The following is a 27,902-nucleotide window of genomic DNA, read 5'->3' as shown; positions in this document are numbered from 1 at the left end:
CAGGCAGCCTCAAGGCTCAGGAGCCACGGTGCCTTCTCAGTCCAGCCCTGCTTTGCCTTCGGCAGCCCTCTCTCTTCCTGAGTTGTGGCCCTTCCCAGGCCTTGCGTCCCAGCCCCGCCCCTCTCTCTGGACGCATCTCTGGGCCCCATCATCACCCGGCGCCGGGCCCTCCCCCTGCCCCCCCTTCTCCTCCCTCCTTCCTTCCCTCCCTTCCTCCCTCTCTCCCTCCCTCCCAGCTCCTGCACCAGGAAACGGCCCGGATCCCGGCAGCGGCCTGACCCGTGAGATCCCTAACCTGGCAGGCGGGCGGGGTTGGGGACAGGCTGAGGTTGGGGGTAAGGGAGGAGCTGGGCCTTTGGGCTGCACTGGGGGGAGCTGGGAGTAGAGATGGTGTGGCAGGAAGCCCTTGGCCCTGGGTTTCCCGGGAGGACAGTCATTAAACATGGATTCGGCCACACAGCTGGTAGAGCGTTGGGGGCAGGGACCCAGGCCCAGGAGCTGCAACCCCAGCCCTTCTTAGGGCAGACCCTGATCCCTTGGCCTCCCGGCTAGTTCTGATCTCCTCCTCCCCTTCCCAGGGCTCCAGGCTGGCCGGGAGGATGAAAGGCCCCAGCTGGGGGCTCCTTGCCACCAGTGCTGGGTCCTAAGAGCTGCCATCCAGGCTGGGTGAGTGACCCCTTCCTTTCTCTGTCCCAGGCAACCCTTTGCTTCTCCCACCTTCCTCCTCAGTCCCTGTCACCTCCCCATCTTATGCCTCTGCCAACATCTTCACATTTTGCTTCTAGGGAGGTCCTAAGCCCCTTCCTCTAGCCAAGAAGGTGTGGACTGTGGTCGGATGGGATGCGTAGGAGTGTTGTAGAGCTGGTGTTGTCTTATTATAAAAAGAACCTAAAGTATTTTAAACATAAAATCTACTTGCTTTACATTTGATTTGGCATATTACAAATTTAACGTCCAGCCCCTCATGTGCTGGCGGCACACCATGACTTAATTCCCTTGTTCTTGCTCTTTCCTTCCCAGTGGTCTCAGAGCATTTCCTCCCCTCTCCCTGTCTCACCAGGTTAGACAAACCGGAAATGCCCCTTCCTGTGTCTCTGTCCATATACTATTCATGCATTTATGCCAGTCTTTCATCCTTGCCTCTTACAGCCGCCCGGATGGCGACCCCAGCCTCAGCCCCAGACACACGGGCTCTGGTGGCAGACTTTGTAGGCTATAAGCTGAGGCAGAAAGGTTATGTCTGTGGAGCTGGCCCAGGGGAGGGCCCAGCAGCTGACCCGCTGCACCAAGCCATGCGGGCAGCTGGAGATGAGTTCGAGACCCGCTTCCGGCGTACCTTCTCTGATCTGGCAGCTCAGCTGCATGTGACCCCAGGCTCAGCCCAGCAGCGCTTCACCCAAGTCTCCGATGAACTTTTCCAAGGGGGCCCCAACTGGGGCCGCCTTGTGGCCTTCTTCGTCTTTGGGGCTGCACTGTGTGCTGAGAGTGTCAACAAGGAGATGGAGCCACTGGTGGGACAAGTGCAGGAGTGGATGGTGGCCTACCTGGAGACACGGCTGGCCGACTGGATCCACAGCAGTGGGGGCTGGGTAAGAAGCTTCTCAATTGCTGCTCTGCACATCCCTCCGCAAAGCTGTCTCCAGGGGGAAGGTGCGGGCTGTGATTGGAGGCTGGGGCAGTGGTGCTGGGAATGAGGCATGGGGGCTGAGTCTCCCTGTTTGGGTGGAATCAGACTGAGAGATGCTTCACTGTAGGCATCACGCTGGACTCTGCACTCCAGGGCTGCCATGCAGTGATCACTGGATGGGCTCATGGTCCCAAGCAGAGGACAGATACACAGTCCCGGAGGAGTGCCTGCAGGGAAATGGTGTCAGGAACTTTGTACACCTGAGTACATGGCATGGGAGGTGGGGAGGATCAGGAATGGGTGATGATCAGGAAAGCCTTGGCAAAGGATGCCAGTTCTGAGCAGAATTTTTTAGCAAGGAAAGGATGGGGTTCACTTGAGGCAGAGAGGGCAAATGAGCCCAGCGCTTGGGGCGAGGGGTGGGGGTGCACTCCTGGGGATCAGAGGGGCTTGCAGCCAGCAGAGCTGTGGCTGGAGAGGAGCTGGGTATGGGGTAGTACTTGCAGTGGATGGAACTGGAACTCTTCCTCTCCTCTTCTCTCCACTCTTTCCTCTCCTGATATCCCTTTCTCCTTTCTCTCCTACTTCCCTTCTCTCCCACAGGCGGAGTTCACAGCTCTATACGGGGACGGGGCCCTGGAGGAGGCGCGGCGTCTGCGGGAGGGGAACTGGGCATCAGTGAGGACAGTGCTGACGGGGGCCGTGGCACTGGGGGCCCTGGTAACTGTAGGGGCCTTTTTCGCTAGCAAGTGAGAAAGTCCCAGGGCCAGGTGGGGCTAGGTATGGCTGGGGGCCAGGAGAGCAGGAACAGAACAGAGAAATGCCCTTGGAAGAAGTGGAGTGAATGGATGGGCGGGCATGGAGCAGGGATGGGCAGGGGAAAGGTAGTGTGTGAGGGAGCTGAGTATGCCAGGCAGGCAATTGGAAGAGTGAGCTGGAGACATTGGGGAATGTTTTGGGAAGGTCAAGGGAGCAGGAGATGGAGTCATTCCAGGGTTGGGGGGAGGAGGGAGGGATCATGCCTATAGGTGTGGGCACGTGAAACTACCTGGAGCCTGGTTTGCAGCCCTGAGGAAAGTGGACTTTCATGAGGGTTGCGTCTCCATTGGATGACTGGGATTTGGGGAACGCAGAAGGCACATCCCTTTGGAATGGAAACTCAAGGTTCTCAGGTGATAGGAAGAGGTGGCTGTGACAGTGGGCTGCTTGGACACACGTGTGCATGTGCACGCGTGCTCGTGTGCATGCTGGGCTGCTTGTCTAATCTAATCTGGTGGTGGTGGGATTCCTCAAGGAGAAAACATTCCTCTTGTCATGGCAAGAACAAGGGGCAGTTCTCTGTCCCTCCTCCTAACCTTCTCCCCACCTCCACATTTCCCCTCCCCTTGCCCTGATGCCAGAAAGTCGTTAGCAGGACTTTGGAGACAAGAACGGTTCTGCAGCTGGCCTCGTTCCTTCATCATCCCCCTTCCTTGTGCATCTCACACTTGCTGCTGCCTCCTGGGCTCTGACAGAAGGACAGGGCTGTGGAGACTTGGTGGGTGGAGGCTTAGGTAGCTGGACTTGCCTGCCACCCTCCCCTCCCACTGGGGCACAGTGGTGCCTGAAGTGTACCCTATCTCTGGGACCTCTGTATCCAAACTGAAACTCTAAATTGGGGCCCTAATTTTTCTTTTGAGAGGGTGGATGTAAATGCCAATCTAGAATACACTCTGGGTCCTGCACTGTGTCTCAGTGAGACTGTTTCTGCCTTGAGAGGACCATTCCAGCTCTGAACCCCATGGGTGTGAGGGTGATGGGTACTCCATGACTGGCCTATTCTGTGTGGTGGGCTTTGGTGCTGCTTTATCAGGGGCCAGGAGTATGGGTTCTAGAGTACCTACCATGACCGAGAAGCATTTACATTTTCTTTGAAACCACGCTGTTTGCATGAGTGTTACTTGTCTGTACCTCAGAGTCTGAGGATAACTTTAGAACTCACAGTCCTCTAGAACAGATTCGGATTATAGCTTTTTCTTTTGAGGAAGAAATGATTCACTCCAGTTGCATGCCCTGAGCCAGACCTCACTGCTGCACTTTCCAAGGTGCTAAAATTGCTGCTCTCCAATGCTGACTTTCAGAAACAGTGCTCTAGAACCCTGACCATGATCCTGAGCACTGATCAGCTTAGCTAGACCATGGTTGACTCTTCTTGGAGATTTTCACTTGGTCCCAGAATGTGGCAACATAGTTGTGCTTGATAGAATGTGGGACCAAATTGGCCTCAGGGGTTTAGTCCAGACTTTTGCTTTTGAGAGAGGACTGCACTTTCTAGTGGTATTTATAGGGGAGGTGGTTGACTGCATGTGCTACTTGGTCTGTTGTGAGTATGCTGATACCAGAAACTCAGAGCTGGTCTGTGGCAAGCAGTGGGGTGGGGGGTCTCTGACTTTGCTCAGGACAAACTAGGCCAGTGGTTTTCAAACTGCTTGGCAGAGCCCCGAAGTTTCCTAGGAGTTGCCTCAGGAGTCCTTGGGGAGATGAAGGGGGTAGGGGGGCTGAGCAGGCTGGGCAACTTGCCCTCAAACAGAACAGCTCCCCTTGTAGCTGTCTTACATATCGGGGTTCAGGGTAAGATTTTATTTGCATTAAGGGATTTGTTGCTAAAAAAAAAAAAAGTTGGAAAACCACTGACTAGATCATTAGCTCCAAATTGGAGCCTGTGCTCCCTCAGGTTTGGGGCAGACTCTTCACCCTACCCTCTACCACAGGACGCCATCCCAGTTAGCATTCCTGCAGGCCTTTAGCAAACAGGGGCAGCAGGGACCATGGCCAGATTACCAAAATGTTCTGCTTTGAGGCCCTCACACCTGGGTAGAAGGAGAGGCTATTTTCTGAAAAGGTAAAGGGCTTGGTCTGGATTCCCAGAAGTATAGCTTGGATGGGACCACAGGGGGTAGTTTTGACCTGTCCTGCCCTTCTTAGTTGGAGGGGCAATGGAAACCCCAGAGACCCTTCTGTCAGGGAAAACTAGGGACTCTCTTCTAGAGCCATATAGTTGCTTGGGATTAGCTCTTGGCCAAGACGGCTGAGTATGGCTCCCAATTTTTAAATCCATTTCCTTTTTTAAAAAAATAAGGGAAATAAATATAATTGTCATTTTTCAAAGATAAAATAGGTGGAGAGGGTGTTTCTTGCTCTCCAGAGCCCAAAGGGACAAATAGGGACTTTGCTTAGGCCAAGGAAGGAGCGGAAATAGGGCAACTCGGTCCTAAGATTATTAATCCTCCTCTCCCACTCCCCACTTATTCTAGGGCATACATACACTATTTTACTTTTTTAAATCATAAAACAACAGAACAGATTTGGTTAGTTTAGAAGAAAAGAAGAAGCTCTATAAATATAAATATATATTCCTGTATTTTTATTTAATAATTTATAAATACCAAGTTCATTTGACTTTTATTTTTGTGTAATATGTAATTGTCGTATTAAAAAAATAAATAAAGCCCAGAGTTTAATGAGAAGGACTGAACAGGGTTTGTGACTTCTACACTGTATAGCCTGGGGTCAGGACATTCCTTGATCTAATCATCTCTTCATGATCTTGTTAAGGGCAAGAATTAGATTAACAGGGATTTGGGAAAGTGCTGGGATAATTAAAAAAATATATCGGAGTTATCCCCCCATCCTCCTTGCCCTACTCCCACCCTGGCCAAATGCCCAAGCCAAGAACTCCATCTATCCCAACCCAAGCCTCAAGAGGGTGTGTATATATGGCACATGATATTTAAGACTGCCACAAACAAGAAACAAAACCAAAAAAAGAAAACCTACCAAAAATTTATGTGTGATAGTAATCAAGTTCCCAGTTGTGGTTCAACTTCCAATCAGAAGTGTGTGGTAATGAGCATTTCCCCGTGATGCCCTGCTACCTACTTCAGACTTAAAATAGGTCTGGCAAAAATGGAGCCCCTGCTTCCTTTCTGGGTCCCGAGACATTTGGTTTCAGCCATTTAAATGCAAACTGCTAAATTGGATGGAATCTCCAGGAATATTCAGCCCCTCATTTGTACCTCTAGTCCAGGACCACACCAAAATCATATCTGACAGGAATAGTGATCCTAATTTTAAATTTCAAGTGGGAATTCCTAGTCTTTCTATAATCCAGTGCAATAAATTGGGTATTTGGGTTTATGTGTTAAATTGTGAGAAATGTAATTGTTTAGAAGAATCCAGTGTTGCCTCTCTATTCTCTCCCTACAGAAAAATCTGTGGGGGAAGCCATATTAAAATCAGAGAGTGGTTTGATGAATTTAGCACTAGGGGAAATGGAATTAGATGTTCTTAATAGTTAATATGATCAGGTATGATAGTTAGTGCATTTATCTCCACTGCAATGCGATTGATTTCATGATTGATTTGCCTAGTTCCAAAAAACATTTGCAACATCTTTCTATAATACAAAAGACAAAACAATAGGAAAATGTAGATTTTTAAAGTATAGCGGTAAAGGGAAAATTGAAATATTACAATAAGATGACAGCAAAAGGAAAATTATTGCACAGAAAAGCATTCTATAAGTAGTGTTCCCAAATACTAAAGCTAGGCTATGAATTCAGCTCTGTGTTTCTTGGCAGCTAAAGCAAAATGAAAAACACAGTGAAATTCACATTTCTCTTAGTCACTTAAGAGGGGCAAAAAAATTTTTGTGTGTGTGACTTTTCTGAGAAGACACTGAGTGATATAGTGGACACTACTCTCTGTGACACCTAATAGCAAATATGATGTTGAGTTTTGTAACACTGTTTCTGCTAAAAACACCGAATGGGGATTCAGAAGGTCCTAAGCTTATTCTATCAGGCCCATCACAATTTAGGCCAAATATGCTGCTCTGGTGATGGTTTAGTTTAATTAGATAACAACTTTAGACTATCTAAAGGGACACATGGGTTATGTTTCCTTCACGCAGTTCCCCATGAATGTTATTTCTTCAAATGACACTTCTGATAAAGTTGGGCAACAATTAGTTATAATTTCTCACAAATGGATGGATTATATATATTCTGTGTTTTTACTTAATAGCAGATCCTTTGAAAACTTTAAAAGCTGCCTTAAATGTGGATGTAGGAAAGATAGAGAAATAAATTATTTTAAAACTCAACCAAGAAACATAACATAATAGAATGCTATGTAGTTGTCTATTCAATCATTCATTCATGCAGGAAATACTCAAGCATCATCTGTGTGCTTGGCACACTTCTAGGCACTGAGGTAAAGTGAACAGACACAAACCCCTGTCCACATGTTGTTTACATTAGTAAAGGAAACAAACAAAAAATAAATACATTTCATAATGTGTTAGAATACTATAGAAGAAAGTAATTCATTGAAGGGGGATATGTGTATACATACACATATATGTACATAGATTTCAACTTTAAGTTGAGTAGTCAGGGAAGGCATGAAAAATTAAATTAGAAAAATATATTTATTGACATGGAAAGATGCTTCTATATATTGAAAATTCAGGAAGGGTATATGCCAAAATATCATTATTGATTATATCTGGGTGGTAAATTTTATGGGTGATTTTATCTTGTTTTTTTTTTTTTCTGTCAATATTTTCTGATTTTTTGGATAATGAGCACATACTTCAATATATTAAAATAAGTTTTTCAGTTACAAAGTTTTTAAAAAGTTAACCAAAGTAGAATGGAAATTAAGCAGCCCAACAGAGCTCCTTCACATTTAAATGGCCATCCCACTTCTGTGCAAGGGCAGACCTAGGGAGTTAAGGTAAGGTAGACAGGGCCAGACCACATTAAAAGATAATTGCGGGCAGGGTGCCATGGCTCACGCCTGTAATCCTAGCACTCTGGGAGACTGAGGCAGGAGGATCACTCAAGGTCAGGAGTTCCAACCAGCCTGAGCAAGAGCGAGACTCCATCTCTACTAAAAATAGAAATAAATTAATAGGCCAACTAAAAATATGTGGAAAAAATTAGCCAGGCATGGTGGCGCATGCCTATAGTCTCAGCTACTTGGGAGGCTGAGGCAGGAGGATTGCTTGAGCCCAGGAGTTTGAGGTTGCTGTGAGCTAAGATGCAAGACTCTGACTAAAAAAAAAAAAAAAAAAAAGATAATTGCGGTCTGCTCTAAAATACCCGTGATTAAATGAGAAAGGCTCCAGGGTTCTTTATTGGCACTGTCCAATAGGAATATAACATAAGCCACATACGTAGTTTTACCTTTTCTAGTAACTTCATTAAAAAGACAAAAAGAAAGAGATAAAACTAGTTTTTATATTTTATTTAGCCCAGTATATTAAAAATTATGATTTCAACACGTTATTAATATTAAACAATTATTAATGAGTTATGTCAAATTCTTTTTTTATACTAAATCTTCAAAATTTGGTGTGTATTATATACTTTCAGCACATCTCAAAATGGACTACTCATGTTTCAAGTGTTCAATAGCCACGTGTGACTAGTGCCTATCATATTAAACAGTATAGTTCTAGATCATAGAGAATTATTGTAGCCTGTAAAAATTCACAGCAGGAGTTGGCTAGGTGTGGTAGCTCACACCTGTAATCCTAGCACTCTGGGAGGCCGAAGCGGGAGGATCACTTGAGGTCAGGAGTTTGAGACCAGCTCTGAACAAGAGCAAGACTGTCTCTACAAAAAAGGAAAACAGCCGTGGTGTCTGCCCGCCTGCAGTCCCAGCTTCCTCTGAGGCTGACACAGGATTGCTTGAGCCCAGGAGTTTGAGGTTGCAGTGAGCTAAGATAACACCACTGCCCTCTAGCCAGGGTGACAGATGAAGATAATGTCTTAAAAAAAAAAAAAGAAGTTAAAAATGAGGATGAAACTACCAAGAAGCCAAATATTTATATTGTTTAGTGAGAAAACTTTTTTCTTCTAGGCAGAACCAGAGATGCCCTCACCCATTTTTACTGCTTACTTCTCCATTTCTCAACTCCACTGACCATTCCCTTCTATTAACATATTTTTCCCTCTTCTGGGGCACAACATCATTGGAGTTTTGGTTTTTCCAAAACTCCATAGTCCTCTATTTATAAGTTATTGCTTAAAGAGAATCAGACCCAAAATGAGTGAATCTCACACCAGTATATACTAATTAAAAAAAATTCATTCTTAGAGGAAAATTTATCTCTTTGTTATTCTCTATGCACCAACAGGCAAGATATTAATATTTAAAAAGATCGTTCAGTCAGCACTTATTAAACACAGAGAGATAGTCAAAGGAAATACAAATATAATTAAGATGGTGTCCTTACCTTTTTCAGTTTATAGTCCAATAGAGAAGGATCTTAATTTACAGGTCATCATTCAAATATATATGTATATCTTTTAAGAGACAGGGTCTTGCTCTGTCACCCAGGCTGGAGTGCAATGGTGTGATCATGGCTCCCTGCAACCTTGAGCTCCTGGGCTCAAGCAATCCTCCTACCTTGGTCTTCCAAAGTGCTGGGATTATAGGCATGAGCCACAATGCCCAGCTCAAATATCTTTTTATTTTATTATTTATTTTATTTTATTTATTTATTTTTTTGAGACAGAGTCTCACTTTGTTGCCCAGGCTAGAGTGAGTGCCATGTCGTCAGCCTCGCTCACAGCAACCTCAATCTCCTGGGCTCAAGTAATCCTGCTGCCTCAGCCTCCCAAGTAGCTGGGACTACAGGCATGTGCCACCATGCCCGGCTAATTATATATATTAGTTGGCCAATTAATTTCTTTCTATTTATAGTAGAGACAGGGTCTTTCTCTTGTTCAGGCTGGTTTCGAACTCCTAACCTTGAGCAATCCGCCTGCCTCAGCCTCCCAGAGTGCTAGGATTATAGGCATGAGCCACCGCACCCGGCCCTCAAATATCTTTTTAAATGTGCTTATTTTTTTTTTTTTTGAGAAAATTTGGAAGGTTGGGGTGATTTAAAAAAAAGTTGTGGTGACTGTGGAGAATTTGTAGAATATAAAAGTTTTTGTTTCCCGGGCTAGAGTGCTGTGGTGTTAGCCTAGCTCACAGCAACCTCAAACTCCTGGGCTCAAGCAGTCCTTCTACCTTAGCCTCCCGAGTAGCTGGGACTACATGCATGTGCCACCATGCCCGGTTAATTTTTTCTATATATATTTTTAGTTAGCCAATTAATTTCTTTCTATTTATAGTAGAGACGGGGTCTTGCTCTTGCTTAGGCTGGTTTTGAACTCCTGATCTTGAGCAATCCTCCCGCCTTGGCCTCCGAGAGTGCTAGGATTACAGGCGTGAGCCACCACGCTCAGCCCATAAAAGTTTTTTTAATGCTTACAATTGCCTTTTATTGCTAGATTTCTCTACTGGGCCTATTAGGAGAGCATAGAAAATTATAAAGAAACAAATTAATCATTATCCTACTACCCAGAGAAAACTACTATTAACATTTTAGCATATTTCTTTCCCGTCTTTTATCTGTGCTTTTATTATCATACTGTACATACAATTTTGTATACTGCAATACTGCTTATCATTATATTGCAAGCACTTTTCCTTGTCATTAAAATGTTTCGAAGACATAATGATTATATAAAATTACACCTATGTCTATACAATAATTTTAATGTCCACTTGGACATTTGAGTTGTTTATATTTTTCACTTTGATAAACATCTTTATTACAAATGTTTTTCACTTTTTAGTTTACTTCTTTAGAAAAGATTATAAGAAACAGTATTACTGGGTTAAAAACCTAAAAATTTTAAAAGATTTTGGTATATATTGCCAGGCTCAGTGGCTCCCGCCTGTAATCCTAGCACTCTGGGAGGCCGGGGTGGGAGGATTGCTCCAGGTCAGGAGTTCGAAACCAGCCTGAGCAAGAGCGAGACCCCGTCTCTACTATAAATAGAAAGAAATTAATTGGCCAACTGATATATATAGAAAAAATCTGCCGGGCATGGTGGCACATGTCTGTAGTCCCAGCTACTTGGGAGGCTGAGGCAGGAGGATCACTTGAGCCTAGGAGTTTGAGGGTGCTGTGAGCTAGGCTGACGCCACGGCACTCTAGCCTGGGCAACACAGTGAGACTCTGTCTCAAAAAAAAAAAATCAGATATATACAGTTGGGAAGAGTTGGGTAAAAGAAATATAAAAAAGAAAGAAAAAAATCAGATATACATAGTTGTAATCATCCTTTATATACAATTTTACATTCTATTTCTTTGGCTTAACAAAATTATTTTTGCATGTTTATCACAAAGTATGTAAACCTTTTAATAGGTACATAATAATTTTTTTTTTGAGACAGAGTCTCACTTTGATGCCCAGGCTAGAGTGAGTGCCGTGGCATCAGCCTAGCTCACAGCAACCTCAAACTCCTGGGCTCAAGCAATCCTACTGCCTCAGCCTCTCGAATAGCTGGGACTACAGGCATGCGCCACCATGCCTGGCTAATTTTTTCTGTATATATTAGTTGGCCAATTGATTTCTTTCTATTTATAGTAGAGACGGGGTCTCTCTCTTGCTCAGAGCTGGTTTCGAACTCCTGACCTTGAGCAATCCAGCCGCCTTGGCCTCCCAGAGTGCTAGGATTACAGGCGTGAGCCACTGTGCCCGGCCCATAATAATCTTTGATTGGATGCAATTATAGTCTTCTTAAACTTTTGTCTATTGTTAGAAGTTAGTCTTTTCCAATTTTCACGATCATACATAATACAATTTTTGTGTATTAAAGCAAACCTTATAGTAGTTTTGATCTGAATTTGGAAAGCCTAGGTTTGAATTCCCTGTACACGTCTAATTAGTCCAATGAATTAGGCAAGTTACATCACTTCATTAAGCCTTTTTCTTTTTTTCTAAAAAAGCTTATGGTTTTGGAAATATTTTCTTCATAGGGTTGTGAGAATTCAATGAAATAATGAGTTGTGCCTGTTACAAAATCAAGTGCTCAATAAAATTAGGAATCAAAGGCATTATTTAAAAGTCACATAATCCTGAATTGGATTATTTAAATTAGGTACCAATAAGACACCCAAATCTTAATTCAGATTAAGATCAGTATAAAAGACCTTTCTTCCAGGAACCGCAATCATTCAGAGCTTGTCTTCAGCACTCAACTTTAGTTCTCCCTGATCACTGAAGCTGACATGGCTGAAATAATTTCCAATGAGATTTTAAGCGACTGTGACCCTGCTCCCAGTTCCTCCGAGGTAAGAAATTGTGAGAAAACGTGGGGGTGAGGGGAAGAAGGGGGTATAATGAGCTTCCTTTGATTTCTCGGTTTGCTAATAGGCATCTCGTTTTGTCCAGATCCCCTATCCCAACCATGCTTAACTTTTTGGTTGGGCTCATGTGATTCTGTCTTTTCAAACTGTAGCTTGGTCTGCCTACAGAAACTCCTCTTGCAGACTTAGCATCCTCATTCCTTCCTTTTAAGTGTGTAGGATCGCTACTAAAGGGTGGCAACTCTGCTTCCGAGGGCGAGGTCTCATTGATATCTCCAGGTGCAGAGGTGTGGTGAGAACCTGCCAAGAGAAATTCCCGGATCTGAAGGAGGGCTTGGGCTGGGAAAGCACTGAAGATGAAGGGTGGCACCCACACCCCCAATCTATGCATCTTTTGGTCAACAAACATCCAATGGGACACTTATTATGTGCTAGGCATATTGCCATGAGGTGGAGATGCAAATATAAACAGGATCCAGCCCCTCATCTGCAGGCGCTCACAAAGCTAGTTAGGAAAACAGCACAAAGCACAGGGTCGAGGTAGGCCCACTTGTTACAAGAAAGGAGGGGAGGCCAGAGGAAGGCTTCGCAGGAGGTGATGCTGAGGATTGCAGTGGTCTCTGTAGAGGCACAGACTAGGTGCCGGTATACCCACTGTAACAAGGAGTGCGGAAGTAAGCATTTGCGAGGTAGCCAAATCCTGGGGCGTCTAAGGCCACCACAAGGGGTCTTGAGACTTTACCTGGCCAGCAAAGGGAAGCCAGTCCAGTAGTGGTGCAGATTGGATGGATGACACTGGAAACTGAGTGACCCCATTCGGGGTCTGTAGCAAACAGTTCAGGCAAGAGTGTAAACGGGCTGAAACTGGGTAGGTAGGAACAGAGGTCCTGTAAAGAGGGCCTGTGCAGGAGGACAGGACAGGACAGACAGGACTCCTGCTTGGTAGCTCTGAAGGGAGGATTCCTCCCTGTTTTCTGCTTTGGGAGAGCTGGTGAATGATAGTGCCAAAAAACTCGATTATGAAAAGTAAACTCCCTCCTGGAATGCTCCATTTTCGGCAACATCGCATCTACCGGTGCTTTCCTGGTCAGGAGACCAGTTTCCAAAAACCACCTCCGCTTTCGTGCCTTCGAACTGCTCATTAGTTGGCCGGCCAGCAGTAGTATCAAGATGGCGGCCCCCTAAGGCCTGGCCAGTCACGTGACCTCGGGTTTCCCTAGTTTGAAACCCAGCTGTCTGTTCGGGAGCAAGGTTCATCTGTCACGAAAAGGGTGTCAGCCTTCGAAACTCGCGAGCCAATTGGCATCTGCGACTGGGCTACTGCGTGAGGCGAACGGAAGATTGGTTCTTCCAGTCGTAGCCAGGGGCCAATCACAGAGCATCTTATGCTTCGCGGGCCCGCCCATAGGCAGGGTGAAGTGGGAATGTCGTCACAGCGTGGCGGTATTGTTACCTAAGGACTCGAGAGGAGGTGGGACGTATGTTGATTGACAGACAGATTTCCCCTACCGGGATTTGAGAATTTGGCGCAGTATCCCCGCCTTGGAGGTGGGGTCTTATTTGATTGCCAAGTAATATTCCCCAATGGAGTCCTAGCTCGTGGTGACGGGCAGGCTGCTTGACTAATGAATCCTCGGCGTGGCCGGCGCAGTTCTCCAATCGCCGGGCGGCGGGCCCCAGTCTGAGCGGCGATGGCGGCGGCGGCGGCGGCGGCAGCAGCAGCGGGGGCTGCGGGCGGTCGGGGCTCCGGGCCGGGGCGGCGGCGCCATCTTGTGCCCGGGGCCGGTGGGGAGGCCGGGGAGGGGGCCCCGGGGGGCGCAGGGGACTACGGGAACGGCCTGGAGTCTGAGGAACTGGAGCCTGGGGAGCTGCTGCTGGAGCCCGAGCCGGAGCCCGAGCCCGAAGAGGAGCCGCCCCGGCCCCGCGCCCCCCCGGGAGCTCCGGGCCCTGGGCCTGGCTCGGGAGCCCCGGGCAGCCAGGAGGAGGAGGAGGAGCCGGGACTGGTCGAGGGTGACCCGGGGGACGGCGCCATTGAGGACCCGGTGAGGGAAGGAGGGCGAGCGAGAAGGCCGCCGGTCGGCGGGCCGGGTCACGGGAGGCCTGGAGCTCGAGCAAGCTGGAGGCAGGCGGGGGGGTGGGGTTGGGCGGGGAATAACGTGGCTGGGGCCGGGCCGTAGACGGGTCCGCGATAACTACAAGGGCCCCGGCCGGGTTGATTCAGGCGTCATGGGTGCCTAGTGTTCTAGAGAGGGTGGCTTGCTTTTCTTCACGACCCTCTTGTGGATCGAGGGAAATGGCCGAGCATGTCTGGGGCCGCGTGTCGACCGAGAGCAGGGCGCAGCCCCTGCATTGGTTCCTCTTAAGCTCTTCTCCATACCCTCTCCACTTATTGTAGGAGCTGGAAGCTATCAAAGCTCGGGTCAGGGAGATGGAGGAAGAAGCTGAGAAGCTAAAAGAGCTACAGAACGAGGTAGAGAAGCAGATGAATATGAGTCCACCTCCAGGCAATGGTGAGTAACTGGCGGTTGCACGCGGAGTCCGGGTTCTCGGGTTGTAGGGACACGGAGGATGAGGGAATAGATGCTCAGCAACCTGGAGTTGCTTGTCTGAGCAGTTACCGGGCAGGTGCCCCTGTCATAGTCCATTGTGTGTTACCCTGACCTTTGTGAGACAGAACCTTTGTTTTGGTGGTGGTAGTCCTGTGCCTGCCTTTGTCCCTGTTGTATGTGTGTTGCTCTTTGTTCTTAGTCTACCTCTGTCCTTCTTTGTGGAGGTTGCCAGCTTGCATTTGACCTTCAAATCTAATAGTTTTTCCTTCAGTTGAAGACCTTTTAGTTAGGATTCCTAAGAGAAAGAATGCTGCAAGGAGCTTTCCCTTTAATCCAGAAATGTCGAGTCTCAGTCCACTTAATTTGTTCACTTTTCAGGGCATTTCAACCGAAGCTATTCAATAGGGACTTGATTTGGGGGCTGGGGGATTCCTACACACTTCTCTACGATTTTTAAGGATGTATTGATTCTTTAATTTGTCTTATTAGTATTAGACACCTATGTACCTGGTACTATTTTAGGGAATTGATAAAACAAGGAACAGAACAGACCAAAATCTTTGTCTTCAGTGAGCTTATAGTATAGGGCTAGTGACAGAAGTGCATATATTGGTTAAGTAAAACAACTGTTTTTTCTTTTTTTTTTTTTTTCCTTTTTTCCATTTAGCTGGCCCAGTGATTATGTCCATTGAAGAGAAAATGGAGGCTGATGCCCGTTCCATCTATGTTGGCAATGTATGTGCTAGGGTTTTGGTAGGAGTTGGGGGCAAATTCTTCTTTTGGGGAATTATTAATTGTCTTGAAAGGAGTATCTCCAGGATAGGTGGTGTTTTTAGGTGTGGAGGGAGTGTTGGGAAGAGGTAAAAGGTACTGGAGTGATTAATAAAGGCTCTGGGGTTAGAGGGATCTGGGGTAGGGATCATTTCCTTCAAGAACCAGATTTGATTTGCCTTGGTGTGTATAGATGGCCCAGACCAAAGGCTAGGAACCTGTTGAGACAGGAGTTTACTCAATACCTATGAAATGTCTCCTCTCTTGTCAGGTGGACTATGGTGCAACAGCAGAAGAGCTGGAAGCTCACTTTCATGGCTGTGGTTCAGTCAACCGTGTTACCATACTGTGTGACAAATTTAGTGGCCATCCCAAAGGGTAAGTAGGGAAGTAAGTTGAGATCATTTAAATCACGGCTTAAAAATAGATAAATATATTAAGCAGTAAGTTGCAGTTAAAACAAGTGGTCCTTGTCTTCTATGATAATTACATTAATGTTGATATGTATTAGGAATTGCACATAAATGCCTTCAGAGGCCAGACAGGTGACAAAAATGAAGACTAGGTGTGGGTGGGATCATGAATGAGAAGGGGAGGGGCTGCTTCTGCTTGGTCCCAGCTGGTTAAGGCCATATAGAAATGCAGGGCTTGTGCGTCCTATTTTTTTTTTTTTTTTTTCTTTTGGAGACAGAGTCTTGGTCTGTTGCCCAGCGAGCTAGAATGCCATGGCTGTCAGCCTTACTCACAGCAACCTCAAACTCCTGGGCTTAAGCAATCCTCTGCCTTAGCCTCCCCAGTAGCTGGGATTACAGGCATGCACCACCATGCCTGGCTAATTTTTTTTATATATATTTAGTTGTCCAGCTAATTTCTTTCTTTCTTTCTTTCTTTTTTTTTGAGACAGAGTCTCTGTTGCCCGGGCTAGAGTGCCACGGTGTCAGCCCAGCTCTCAGCAACCTCAAACTCCTGGGCTCAACCAGTCCTTCTGCCTCAGCCTCCGAGTGGCTGGGACTACAGGCATGCGCCACCATGCTATATATTTTTAGTTGGCCAATTAATTTCTTTCTTTCTTTTTTTTTTTTTTTTTTTTTTTTTGAGACAGAGACTCGCTTTGTTGCCCAGGCTAGAGTGAGTGCCGTGGCGTCAGCCTAGCTTATAGCAACCTCAATCTCCTGGGCTCAAGCAATCCTGCTGCCTCAGCCTCCTGAATAGCTGGTACTACAGGCATGCGCCACCATGCCCGGCTTATTTTTTCTATATATATATTAGTTGGCCAATTAATTTCTTTCTATTTATAGTAGAGACAGGGTCTCGCTCTTGCTCAGACTGGTTTTGAACTCCTGACCTCGAGCAATCTGCCCGCCTCGGCCTCCCAGAGTGCTTTATTACAGGTGTGAGCCACCTCGCCTGGCCTCAATTTCTTTCTATTTTTAGTAGAGACAGGTCTCACTCTTGCTCAGGCTGGTCTCAAACTCCTGACCTTGAGTGATCCTCCCACCTCGGTCTCTCAGAGTGCTAGGATTACAGCTGTGAGCCACTGCGTGTGGCCCTATTTTTTTTTTAATGTTTTTCCTGTATCACAAGATAAGTAAGTGTCCCATTTTTTAAAATCCAAAGAGTAGCTAAAATTTCAATTAAAATATTTTATTTAAAATTTTTTTAAATAATTAAAAATGTAAACATATTGTACCCAAAGCATGCCTGTGAGTTGAATTTGACCTATGAGCTATTTGCAACTTCAGAGAGAGAATGTGACAATTACTCTTTTTAGGTTTGCATATATAGAGTTCTCAGACAAAGAGTCAGTGAGGACTTCCCTGGCCTTAGATGAGTCCCTATTTAGAGGAAGACAAATCAAGGTAAGCATGTGCCCATTGCTATTCTGATTCTATGCGAACTCTCCAGGTTGACTCATAAAGCTTTTCCATTGTACATCCTTTACTCTTAGGTGATCCCAAAACGAACCAACAGACCAGGCATCAGCACAACAGACCGGGGTTTCCCACGAGCCCGCTACCGTGCCCGGACTACCAACTACAACAGTTCCCGCTCTCGATTCTACAGTGGTTTTAACAGCAGGCCCCGGGGTCGAGTCTACAGGTCAGGATAGATGGGCTGCTCCTCTCCCCCGCCTCCCATGAGCCCTGTATGCTTCCTTCTCTCCTGATGTGAGGAACCTCCCTCCCTTCCCCTCCCCTTGGTCTCCAGGGACTTGGTCTCCTGCCTGTGCAGGGTGAGGAAGGTAGTTGCAGGTCCCGCCAGGAGGCCAGTCTTATCATCTTTTCTGGAGCAGGAATTGGTGATAAGGGCTGGATCTCCATCTAGTTTGGAAGATACTTTCTCCCCCAGCCTTTTTTTCCTTGGGAGTTGGCAGTGAAGGAGTTTACACTGAAAGCCAGGAAGAATGGGGTCTCAGGGCAGTGAAAACACCGCTTGGACATTGGCTACTTTTCCCAGAGTTAGGGAGAGGTTGAAGATTGAACCTCCCTTGGAAGAATACCAGAAGCTAGTTGATCCTCCCCAACAGCTATGTGGGAGGATTTTGAGATATTTACTCTTTATTTGAGCCAGTCTTGCAAGGTTAACTGTCTCACTGGGCCTAGTGTGTGTGGTACCCATGTTTTTGCTTTGCTTTACTTTCTCTACATTTAAATAGACAGGTTAGACATGTAAACCTTGGCTTTTCATAAGATCTACCTGTCTGCTCCCAGGAGTTAGAGAGGATCTATTGGGTTTAAGAGCTATGGAGAACTGAAAACTGGACAAACGGGGTCCTTTCTCTTGCCCCTGTATCTCAGATGCAATTTATTGCCACTGTTTGGTAAAGTGTTCTGTTAAACACTCTGCACCCTCAAATTCACTGGGTGTGTTACTATTTCTGGGATTGTGGGGTCAGTTTTAGACACTTGAAAACTTCTTTTCCCCCTTCCCTTCACAGTAACTGGGGCAAGGGCCCATGGGGAGGGGCTCGTACTGAACTATCTAGTTATCATGTTAACACCTAACTCTCCTTCTTTCTTCCAGGGGCCGGGCTAGAGCGACATCATGGTATTCCCCTTACTAAAAAAAGTGTGTATTAGGAGGAGAGAGAGGAAAAAAAGAGGAAAGAAGGAAAAAAAAAAGAATTAAAAAAAAAAAAGAAAAACAGAAGATGACCTTGATGGAAAAAAAAATATTTAAAAAAAAAAAAAAAAAGATATACTGTGGAAGGGGGGAGAATCCCATAACTAACTGCTGAGGAGGGACCTGCTTTGGGGAGTAGGGGAAGGCCCAGCCCAGGGAGTGGGGCAGGGGTCTGCTCAGTCACTCTGGGGATTCGCCATGGACACGTCTCAACTGCGCAAGCTGCTTCCCATGTTTCCCTGCCCCACTTCGCCCCCTTGGGGGCTCCTCAAGGGTAGGTGGGCATGGGTGGTAGGAGGGCTTTTTTTTTACCCAGGGCTCTGGAAGGACACCAAACTGTTCTGCTTGTTACGTTCCCTCCGTCTTCTCCCCATCTTTCACAGTCCCCTCCTGCCTGCTCCTGTCCTGCCAGGTCTACCACCCACCCCCACCCCTCTTTTCCGGCTCCCTGCCCCTCCAGATTGCCTGGTGATCTATTTTGTTTCCTTTTGTGTTTCTTTTTCTGTTTTGAGTGTCTTTCTTTGCAGGTTTCTGTAGCCGGAAGATCTTCGTTCCGCTCCCAGCGGCTCCAGTGTAAATTCCCCTTCCCCCTGGGGAAATGCACTACCTTGTTTTGGGGGGTTTTGGGGTGTTTTTGTTTTTCAGTTTTTTGTTTTGTTTTTTTTTTTCTTTGCTTTTTTTTTTTTCCCTTTTATTTGGAGGGAATGGGAGGAAGTGGGAACAGGGAGGTGGGAGGTGGATTTTGTTTATTTTTTTAGCTCATTTCCAGGGGGAGGGAATTTTTTTTTAATATGTGTCATGAATAAAGTTGTTTTTGAAAAAATAAAAATTGTTTGGCCTTTTGGGTGTAAGGATTATTTATCTTCCTATTCTCAGATCAAAGATGGCTGTTAATTCTACTTTGTGGAAATACTGGTGTTGTGGAGGGGAAATTCCCAGTTGAGAATTAGAGTAGGAGTTAAATTACAAGGAGCCAGGAACATTATGTGTTTTGTTGAGGATGCTGGGTTTTTCTGGATAGCATGTAACCCTGATTGACATTTGGGAGGTAAATGAAATGAGCTCACAAAAGTAAAGGAGTAGCCCTTCTAATAGCGCTACTGTGTGCTTCTGATACAACTTAAGTGAAAATGAACTATCTGTACCAGCAGCCCTAGATTCCTAGACTGGGGTCTGGGTAACCTTTCTTGTCTTTCCTACCTCAGCGTTGGCTTAAGAAATACAAAAACAGGCCAGGTGCAGTGGCTCACACCTGTAATCCTAACACTTGAGAGGCCGAGGTGGGAGGATTGATTGAGTCTAGGAGTTTATGACTAGCCTGAGCAACATAGACTCCACCTCTACATAAAAATAGAAAAATTAGGTGTAGTGTTGGGCACCTATAGTTCTGGCTGCTTGAGAGGCTGAGGCAAGGGGATCCTCAAGCCCAGGAGTTTGGGGTTACAGTGAGCTATTCAAAAACAAAATGTAGACCGGGTGTGGTGGCTTACGCCTGTAATCCTAGCACTCTGGGAGGCCGAGGCGGGCGGATTGCTCAAGGTTGGGAGTTCGAAACCAGCCTGAGTGAGATCCTGTCTCTACTAAAAATAGAAAGAAATTAATTGACCAACTAAAAATATATATACAAAAGAAAAAATTAGCTGGGCATGGTGGTGCATGCCTGTAGTCCCAGCTACTCAGGAGGCTGAGGCAGCAGGATCGCTTGAGCCCAGGAGATTGAGGTTGCTGTGAGCTAGGCTGACTCCACGGCACTCACTCTAGCCTGAGCAAAAAAGTGAGACTCTGTCTCAAAAAAATAAAAGAAAATGTAGGCCTGGTGCGGTGGCTCACGCCTGTAATCCTAGCACTCTGGGAGGCCGAGGTGGGCAGATTGCTTGAGGTCAGGAGTTCGAAGCCAGCCTGAGCAAGAGCAAGACCCCCGTCTCTACTATAAATAGGAAAAAATTAATTGGCCAACTAATATATATAGAAAAAAATTAGCCGGGCATGGTGCATGCCTATCTATAGTCCCAGCTACTGGGGAGGCTGAGGCAGAAGGATTGCTTGAGCCCAGGAGTTTGAGGTTGCTGTGAGCTAGGCTAACGCCACGGCCCGCACTCTAGCCAGGACAACAAAGCGAGACTCTCTCTCAAAAAAAAAAATGTAGTTAATAATTGTAAAGCTTATGTTGTTTTCTCCAGCCCTGCGGTGACTAAGGTGATCAGCTATCATTTTGGATCATTTTATTGATTAGGACTTCACAACTGGCTCTCACTGTTTCTGTGTTTTAAACTTTGCTGTGTAGTTACTTGGCCATCTTAATAACTTAGTTTCTCTGTTTCCCATTCTAATGTTGGATTGGTCTTAACATTCTTGAATACTTTGTCATTCCCAGCTCAAGTCTTCATAGACTATTACCTACAGAATTTCTTAATATTTCAACCTCTTCATGATTTTTTTTTTAAAGCTCTGTGGCCCAGGCTAGAGTGCAGTGAAGTGATTGATTATAGCTCACTGTAACATCAAAACTCCTGGGCTCAAGTGATCTTTCTGCCTTGGCCTCCCAAAGTGTTGGCATTGTAGGCGAGTCATTGCACCTAGCCCCTTCATACTCTATTTTGCCATTCACTTTGGTCTCAGGATGTTTTTGTTCATGGTTGCCTCTGACCTGGATGCTCTTTTCTTCAAAAATCTTAGGTTAAAGAGATGACTCTTTTATATCCATGAAGCCTGACCCACCTCTCAAGTTACATTGTATTCTCAGGTCACTGTTGACCACCACTTATTTTAGTATTCATTTATTGTACTACCTCCTGTTGTGGATCAGTTAGGCGTTTGAGGTCTATCTTTTCTCCTAACTTGGTAAAATAATGTCTGGTGGTCTCAGTGCGGAGACTTCTGCAGAGGCTGATGAACAAGAGGCTGGATAAAGTGTTCAATATTCTATTCAAAGAATGTGAAACATCCTAAGTGACTTGATGTTAATGTTATGAAGGTCTCATCTATCCACCAGGGGGCACTAAATGGCTAGCTGTAAAAGATCCCTATAAATCCTTGGGTCTTGGAGGATGTATATCATTTTTTAACCTTTTTCTGGTTTTGATTTTTAGTGTTCAGTCAAATCTGTCTTGTCCATTCTTTCCATTCCTTTCACTGCTTGAGCAACTCCCTGTCATTGCAGTGGGCTCCTGGCAGATGTACGTAGTTCCAAACCATTCTTACTGCTAAGCTCCTATGATGCCACCAATAAATATAAACTCAGTGTGGAACTAAGGCCTTTCCCAATGTAATCCTGCTTACATTTCCCTGCCACATCCTGCCCTAACTCTGATGTACTATGCATTCTAGTTGAGTTATTTTATTTTTGTTTATACCTCATGCTGTTCCCTCCAGCCTGCTATGCCCATCCCAACTTTAACAAAATCATGCACATCCTTCAAAGTGTACTACAGACATGAAGCCTTTCCTTATTTCTTAGTCAGAATTAATCAGCCATGCACTTGGGACAAATTATTCCTATTTCTGTTTAGCACTTACTTCATGGTTTTACAATTAAAATAATTATATTCCCATTTCCCCAGTAAACTGTAAACTCCTTGAAGGCATAGATTATGTTTTTGTGTCTACCTCACAGGACCTGCCATTTAGTAGGTGCTCAAAAGATGTTAATGCACCTTGGGGTTGCCTTTCCTGTCCTGGACAAGGCAGTGACAACAGTAGTGTTCCCTTTATCTTGGACCTCCTAGTTCTATCCTTACAGGAGTCAGACTTCATACTTTACCTGACCTCTCATAATTTTTCCTGTATCATCCTCTGGTTTTAGAGGAAGAAGCATGGAAAGGAAGCATGGAAGCTTTCCTTGTCCAGTTTCGTTATTTTTGGTAGATGATTTCTCTTAATCACTTTGGATGAGCTCCCTGTTAAGTGAGGGATAGGAATGAGCACGACCTCAGTGGGAGAGAAGTATCTTTAAGGAAGAGAGATTAGGGGAGGCTGTGTACAAATTTGTTATAGAAAAGGGAGTCACTTGGTAAGGAAACTTTTTTTCTTTTTTTGAGACAGGGTCTTGGCCTGTTGCCTGGGCTAGGGTGCTGTGGCGTCAGCCTAGCTCACAGCAACCTCAAACTCCTGGGCTCAAGCAAACTTCTACCTCAGCCTCCCAAGTAGCTGGGACTACAGGCATGTGCCACCATGCCTGGCTAATGTTTTCGATATATTTTTAGTTGTCCAGCTAATTTCTTCCTATTTTTAGTAGAGATGGGGTCTCACTCTTGCTCAGTCTGGTCTTGAACTCCTGACATTGAGCGATCCACCCGCCTTTGCCTACCAGAGTGCTAAGATTGCGAGTGTGAGCCACCACACGCGGCCAGAAAACTTCAATTTTATTTACTGAAGAAAGGTTTCAGTTTGCCATATCTCTGATTTGCATCCCACTAAAAGTTCCATTAATTTTTTTAAATTGAGATATAATTAATATACCAAGAAATTTGCCTTTTTTTTTTTTTTGAGAGTCTCACTTTGTTGCCCTGGCTAGAGTGAGTGCCATGGCGTCAGCCTAGCTCACAGCAACCCCAAACTCCTGGGCTCAAGCAATCCTCCTGCCTCAGCCTCCCAAGTAGCTGGGACTACAGGAATGCACCACCTTGCCCGGCTAATTTTTTGTATGTATATTTTTAGTTGGTCAATTAATTTCTTTCTATTTTTAGTAGAGACGGGGTCTCGCTCAGGCTGGTTTTGAACTCCTGACCTTGTGCAATCTGCCCGCCTCGGCCTCCCAGAGTGCTAGGATTACAGGCGTGAGCCACCGCGGCCGGCCGAAATTTGCCTTTTAAGTATATATAGTGGCTTTTAGTATATTCTGTTTAGTTATTTAGTATATATTACTAGTAAATATATAGCAGTTGTCACCTAATTTTATGGCATTTTCATCATCCCCTAAAGAAATTCCATACCCACTAACAAGCTTCCAATTAACCTCCTACCCCAGCCCCTGGTAACCATTAGTCTACTTTCTGTCTATGGATTTACTTATTCTGGTTGTTTCATATAAATGGAATCATATGTGGCCTTTTATATCTGGCTTATTTCACTTAGCATAATGTCTTCAGGGTTCATCTGTGTTGTAGCATACATCAGTATTCATTTTTATGGAATAATATTTCATTATATAGATAAACCACATTTTGTTTATCCATAATCAACTGATGGACATTTAGGGTATTTCTGTTTTTTGGCTGTTTCAAATAGTGCTACTACAAACATCTGTGTATAAGGTTTTGTGTGAACATACATTGTCATTTCTCTTGAGTATTTACTTAGGAGTGGAGTTGCTGGGTCATATGGTGCTATCGTTTAAAAGTTTGTGTCAAACACAATGAGTGAGATGTACAACGTTTGGGGGATGGTCATGCTTGAGGCTCTGACTCAAGGGGGGAGGGGGGCATGGGCAATATACGTAACCTTAACACTTGTACCCCCATAATACGCTAAAATAAAAATAAATAAATAAAAGTGTAAAAACACAAGTAAAAAAATAAAAATAAAAAAAATAAAAGGTTGTGTCCCCCAGAGTTCATATATTGAAATCCTACCCCAAAAGTGATTGTATTAGGAGGTAGGGCCTTTGGGCATGTGATTAGGTCATGAGGACAGATCCCTTATAGAAGAGGCTCCAGAGAGCTGCCTTGCTCTTTTACTCTTGTGGGGACACAGCGAAAAGGTGGTATTTTTTTTTTTTTTTTTTTTGAGACAGAGTCTCACTCTGTTGCCCAGGCTAGAGTGAGTGCCGTGGTGTCAGCCTAGCTCACAGCAACCTCAAACTCCTGGGCTCAAGCAATCCTCCTGCCTCAGCCTCCCGAGTAGCTGGGACTACAGGCATGCACCACCATGCCTGGCTAATTTTTTGTATATATATTAGTTGGCCAATTAATTTCTTTGTCTTTATAGTAGAGACGGGGTCTCGCTCTTGCTCAGGCTGGTTTCGAACTCCTGACCTTGAGCAATCCGCCCGCCTCGGCCTCCCAGAGTGCTAGGATTACAGGCGTGAGCCACCGAGCCCGACCTAAAAGGTGCTATTTATGAACCAGAAAATGAGACCTCACCAGAATACCAAATCTGCCAGACCTTTGGTATTAGACTTCCCAGAACTGAAAAATAAAATTCTGTTGTTCATAAGCTACCCAGTCTATAGTATTTTGTTATAGTCGCCCAAGTGAACAAACTAAGGCATGGGAACTATGTTTTACCTGTGGAGGAACTCCCAGACTATTTTCCAAAATCATCTTTCATTTTCACCAGCAATGTATGAGGCTTCCAGTCTCTCTATATCCTCACCAAACTTGTTATTGTCAATCTTTCTGATCTATTTTGAATTAATTTTTATGTATGGTGTGAGCCAGGGGTCCATTTTCCTTTTGCATGTGGATATTCAGTTGTTCCAGCACCATTTGTTAAAAAGACTATTCTTTCCCCATTAAGTGGTCTTAGTCCCCTTTTTGAAAATCAATTGACCTATCTCTGGACTCTCAATTCTATTCCATTGATTTATATATCTGTCCTTTTGGTACTACCATACTGTCTTCATTACTTTAGCTTTGAATAAGTTTTGAAAATTTGGAAGTGTGAATCCTCTAATTGTGTGGGGTTTTTTTTCAAGATTGTTTGGCTACTCTGGGTCTTTTGTATTTCTGTGTGAACCTTGGAATCAACTTGGTCAATTTCTGCAAAAAAGAAAGCTGGGATTTTAATAGTGAATATATTGAATCTATAGATCAATTTAGGGAGTATTGCCATCTTTTTTTTTTTTTTAACAGACATTTATTTATTTATTTATTTATTCCTTCGTTCATTCATTCATTCATTCATTCATTCATGCATGCATGCATTCATTTAATTTTTGAGAGAGAGTCTCACTTTGTTGCCCAGGCTAGAGTGAGTGCCATGGCCTCAGCCTAGCTCATGGCAACCTCAACCTCCTGGGCTCAAGCAATCCTCCTGCCTCAGCCTCCAAAGTAGCTGGGACTACAGGCATGCGCCACCATGCACGGCTAATTTTTCTTTCTATATATACATTAGTTGGCCAATTAATTTCTTTCTATTTATAGTAGAGATGGGGTCTTGCTCTTGCTCGGGCTGGTTTGAACTCCTGACCTCCAGCAATCCTCCCGCCTCAGCCTCCCAGAGAGCTAGGATTATCAGTATTGCCATCTTAACAATATTAAGATGGCAGTCCATGAACAAAGAATGTCTTTTCATTGATCTATGTCTTTAATTTCTTTCACAGTGTTTCATAGTTTCCAGTGTACAAATCTTGCATTTGTTTTGCTAAATTTATTCCTAAGTATTTTTTTTTTTTTTTTTTTTGCGACAGAGTCTCACTCTGTTGCCCAGGCTAGAGTGCCGTGGTATCAGCCTAGCTCACAGCAACCTCAAACTCCTGGGCTCAAGCAGTCCTTCTGCCTCAGTCTCCCGGGTAGCTGGGACTATAGGCATGTGCCACCATGCCCAGCTAATTTTTTCTATATATTTTTAGTTGGCCAATTAATTTCTTTCTATTTTTAGTAGAGACAGGGTCTTGCTCTTGCTCAGGCTAGTTTCGAACTCCTGACCTTGAGCAATCCTCCCACCTCGGCCTCCCAGAGAGCTAGGATTATGGGCGTAAGCCACCATGCCTGGCCTAGTTAGGTTTTTTGCTATTGTAAATAGAATTGTTTTCTTAATTTCATTTTCAGATTGTTCATAGCCATTGTATAAAAGTACAGTTATACTGCTTCATAAAGGAGGGAAAGAAAAAAATATATTTTAACAAAGTACAATTGATTTTTTAAAATATTGATCTTATATCCTCTGCAAGTTCAGTAACCTTGTTGAACTTATTTATTTTTTTGAGACAGAGTCTCACTTTGTTGCCCAGGCTAGAGTGAGTACCGTGGCGTCAGCCTAGCTCACAGCAGAACTTATTTATTTCTAATAGTTTTTTGTTTTTTGGGGGTTTTTTGGTGGATTCCTAGGATGCTCTTTAAATATGATATATCATCTGGAAATACAGAGAGTTTTAGTTTTTCCTTTCCATTCTGGGTGCCTTATATTTCATTTTCTTTCTTCATTTCCCTGACTAGAACCTCCAGTGCAATGTTGAATAGAAGTGGCAAAAACAGATATCCCTCTCATTCTTGATCTTAGGGGAAAAGCTTTCAGTTTTTCATGGAATATGATGTTAGTTATGTTTTGTGTTTTTTTTTTTTTTTTTTGAGATGTCCTTTATTCCATGGATGTTTAAAACAAACTCTTGGTGTTCTCTAAGCACACTACATTCTGTCATGCCTTTGCATTGTTTCCTCCTCCTTTCTGCCCGTGGAAAACTCAGGACTTTTCTTTTTTTTTTTTTTTTGAGACAGAGTCTTGCTTTGTTGCCCAGGCTAGAGTGAGTGCCGTGTAGTCGGCCTAGCTCACAGCAACCTCAAACTCTGGGCTTTTAAGCTTTAATCCAAATATCTGAGAAGCTTTTCTTTTTTTTCTTATCTTATCCTGTGTTATATTATCTTTTTTTTTTTTTTTTTTTTTTTTTTTTTTTTTTTTTTTTTTTGAGACAGAGTCTCGCTTTCTTGCCTAGGCTAGAGTGAGTGCCATGGCGTCAGCCTAGCTCACAGCAACCTCAAACTCCTGGGCTCAAGCAATCCTCCTGCCTCAGCCTCCCGAGTAGCTGGGACTACAGGCACGAGCCACCATGCCCGGCTGATTTTTATATTATATATATTAGTTGGCCAATTAATTTCTTTCTATTTTTATGGTAGAGATGGGGTCTCGCTCAGGCTGGTTTTGAACTCCTGACCTTGAGCAATCCGCCCGCCTCGGCCTCCCAGAGTGCTAGGATTACAGGCGTGAGCCACCGCGCCCGGCCTATATTATCTTTTCAGACAGAGTTTCACTCTGTCCCCCAGGCTAGAGTGCCATCACCCTAACTCACTGCAACCTCAAAATCCTGGGCTCAAATGGTCTTCCTTCCTCATCCTCCTGAGTAGCTGGGACTCAAGGCATGTGCCACCACGCCCAGCTAATTTTTCTATTTTTTTTTTAATAGAGACAGGGTCTTGCTCTTGCTCATGCTGGTCTCAAACTCCTGACCTCAAGTGATCCTCCTGCATCAGCCTCCCAGAGTGCTAGGATTGCAGGCATGAGCCACAGTGCCTGGCCCTGAGAAGCTTTTCTTGACTGCCTCCAACAGAGGGTACCCTTCTGCTATGGTCTGAATGTTTGTGTCCCTCAAAATTCATGTTGAAACCTAATCCCTGATGGGATGGTATTAGGAGATGGGGCCTTTGGGAGGTAACTAGGCCATGAGGGCTCTGCCCTTATAAATGGCCCCAGAGAGCTGTCTTGCCCCTTTCCACCATGTGAGGAAGCAGCTATAAGGTGCCATCTTGAAGCAGAAAGTGAGTCCTCCCCAAACACCAAATCTGCCAACACCTTGATTTTGAACTTCAAAGCCTCCAGAACTGCAAGAGATTAATTCCTATTGTATTTAAGCCCAGTCTATGGTATTTTGCTATAGCAACCCAAATAGACTAAGACATCTTCCTTCCTCAAGGCTGCCACAGCACATTTCTCTCGCATTTTCCATACAGGTTTGTAGTTATTTGCCTCACAGTCTTTACCC

The 27,902-nt window shown here is 44.8% G+C and overlaps 2 protein-coding genes across 4 annotated transcripts in view; both read left to right on the top strand.

Moving 5' to 3' along the window:
- Positions 1 to 27,902, top strand: part of NGDN (neuroguidin) — a 301,612-nt gene that overhangs the window by 143,508 nt on the left and 130,202 nt on the right. The gene's annotated exons all lie outside the window — the stretch shown is intronic.
- Positions 173 to 18,295, top strand: LOC105864651 (bcl-2-like protein 2). 3 transcript variants are annotated; one of them, XM_076004169.1, is made up of 10 exons: positions 182 to 281; positions 579 to 666; positions 1,150 to 1,589; positions 11,724 to 11,810; positions 14,221 to 14,335; positions 15,042 to 15,109; positions 15,417 to 15,523; positions 16,917 to 17,004; positions 17,094 to 17,245; positions 18,170 to 18,295. In XM_076004169.1, exons 3-10 carry the CDS (start codon positions 1,158 to 1,160, stop codon positions 18,207 to 18,209), a joined length of 1,089 nt encoding a protein of 362 aa, XP_075860284.1. In that variant the 5' UTR covers positions 182 to 281; positions 579 to 666; positions 1,150 to 1,157; the 3' UTR covers positions 18,210 to 18,295. The 3 variants fall into 3 exon arrangements, with proteins under 3 accessions (XP_012608080.1, XP_075860284.1, XP_012608079.1); XM_012752625.3 differs by lacking the exons at positions 182 to 281; positions 579 to 666; positions 1,150 to 1,589; positions 11,724 to 11,810 and adding an exon at positions 13,492 to 13,867; XM_012752626.2 differs by lacking the exons at positions 11,724 to 11,810; positions 14,221 to 14,335; positions 15,042 to 15,109; ... (2 more) ...; positions 17,094 to 17,245; positions 18,170 to 18,295 and adding an exon at positions 2,231 to 7,752 and having other exon boundaries at positions 173 to 281.

The sequence above is a fragment of the Microcebus murinus genome, chromosome 6 (assembly GCF_040939455.1).
Source record: "Microcebus murinus isolate Inina chromosome 6, M.murinus_Inina_mat1.0, whole genome shotgun sequence".
NCBI classification, from domain to species: domain Eukaryota; kingdom Metazoa; phylum Chordata; class Mammalia; order Primates; family Cheirogaleidae; genus Microcebus; species Microcebus murinus.
The sequence above is the reverse complement of the archived record's forward strand: the minus strand, read 5'-3'. Positions and strand labels throughout refer to the sequence as shown.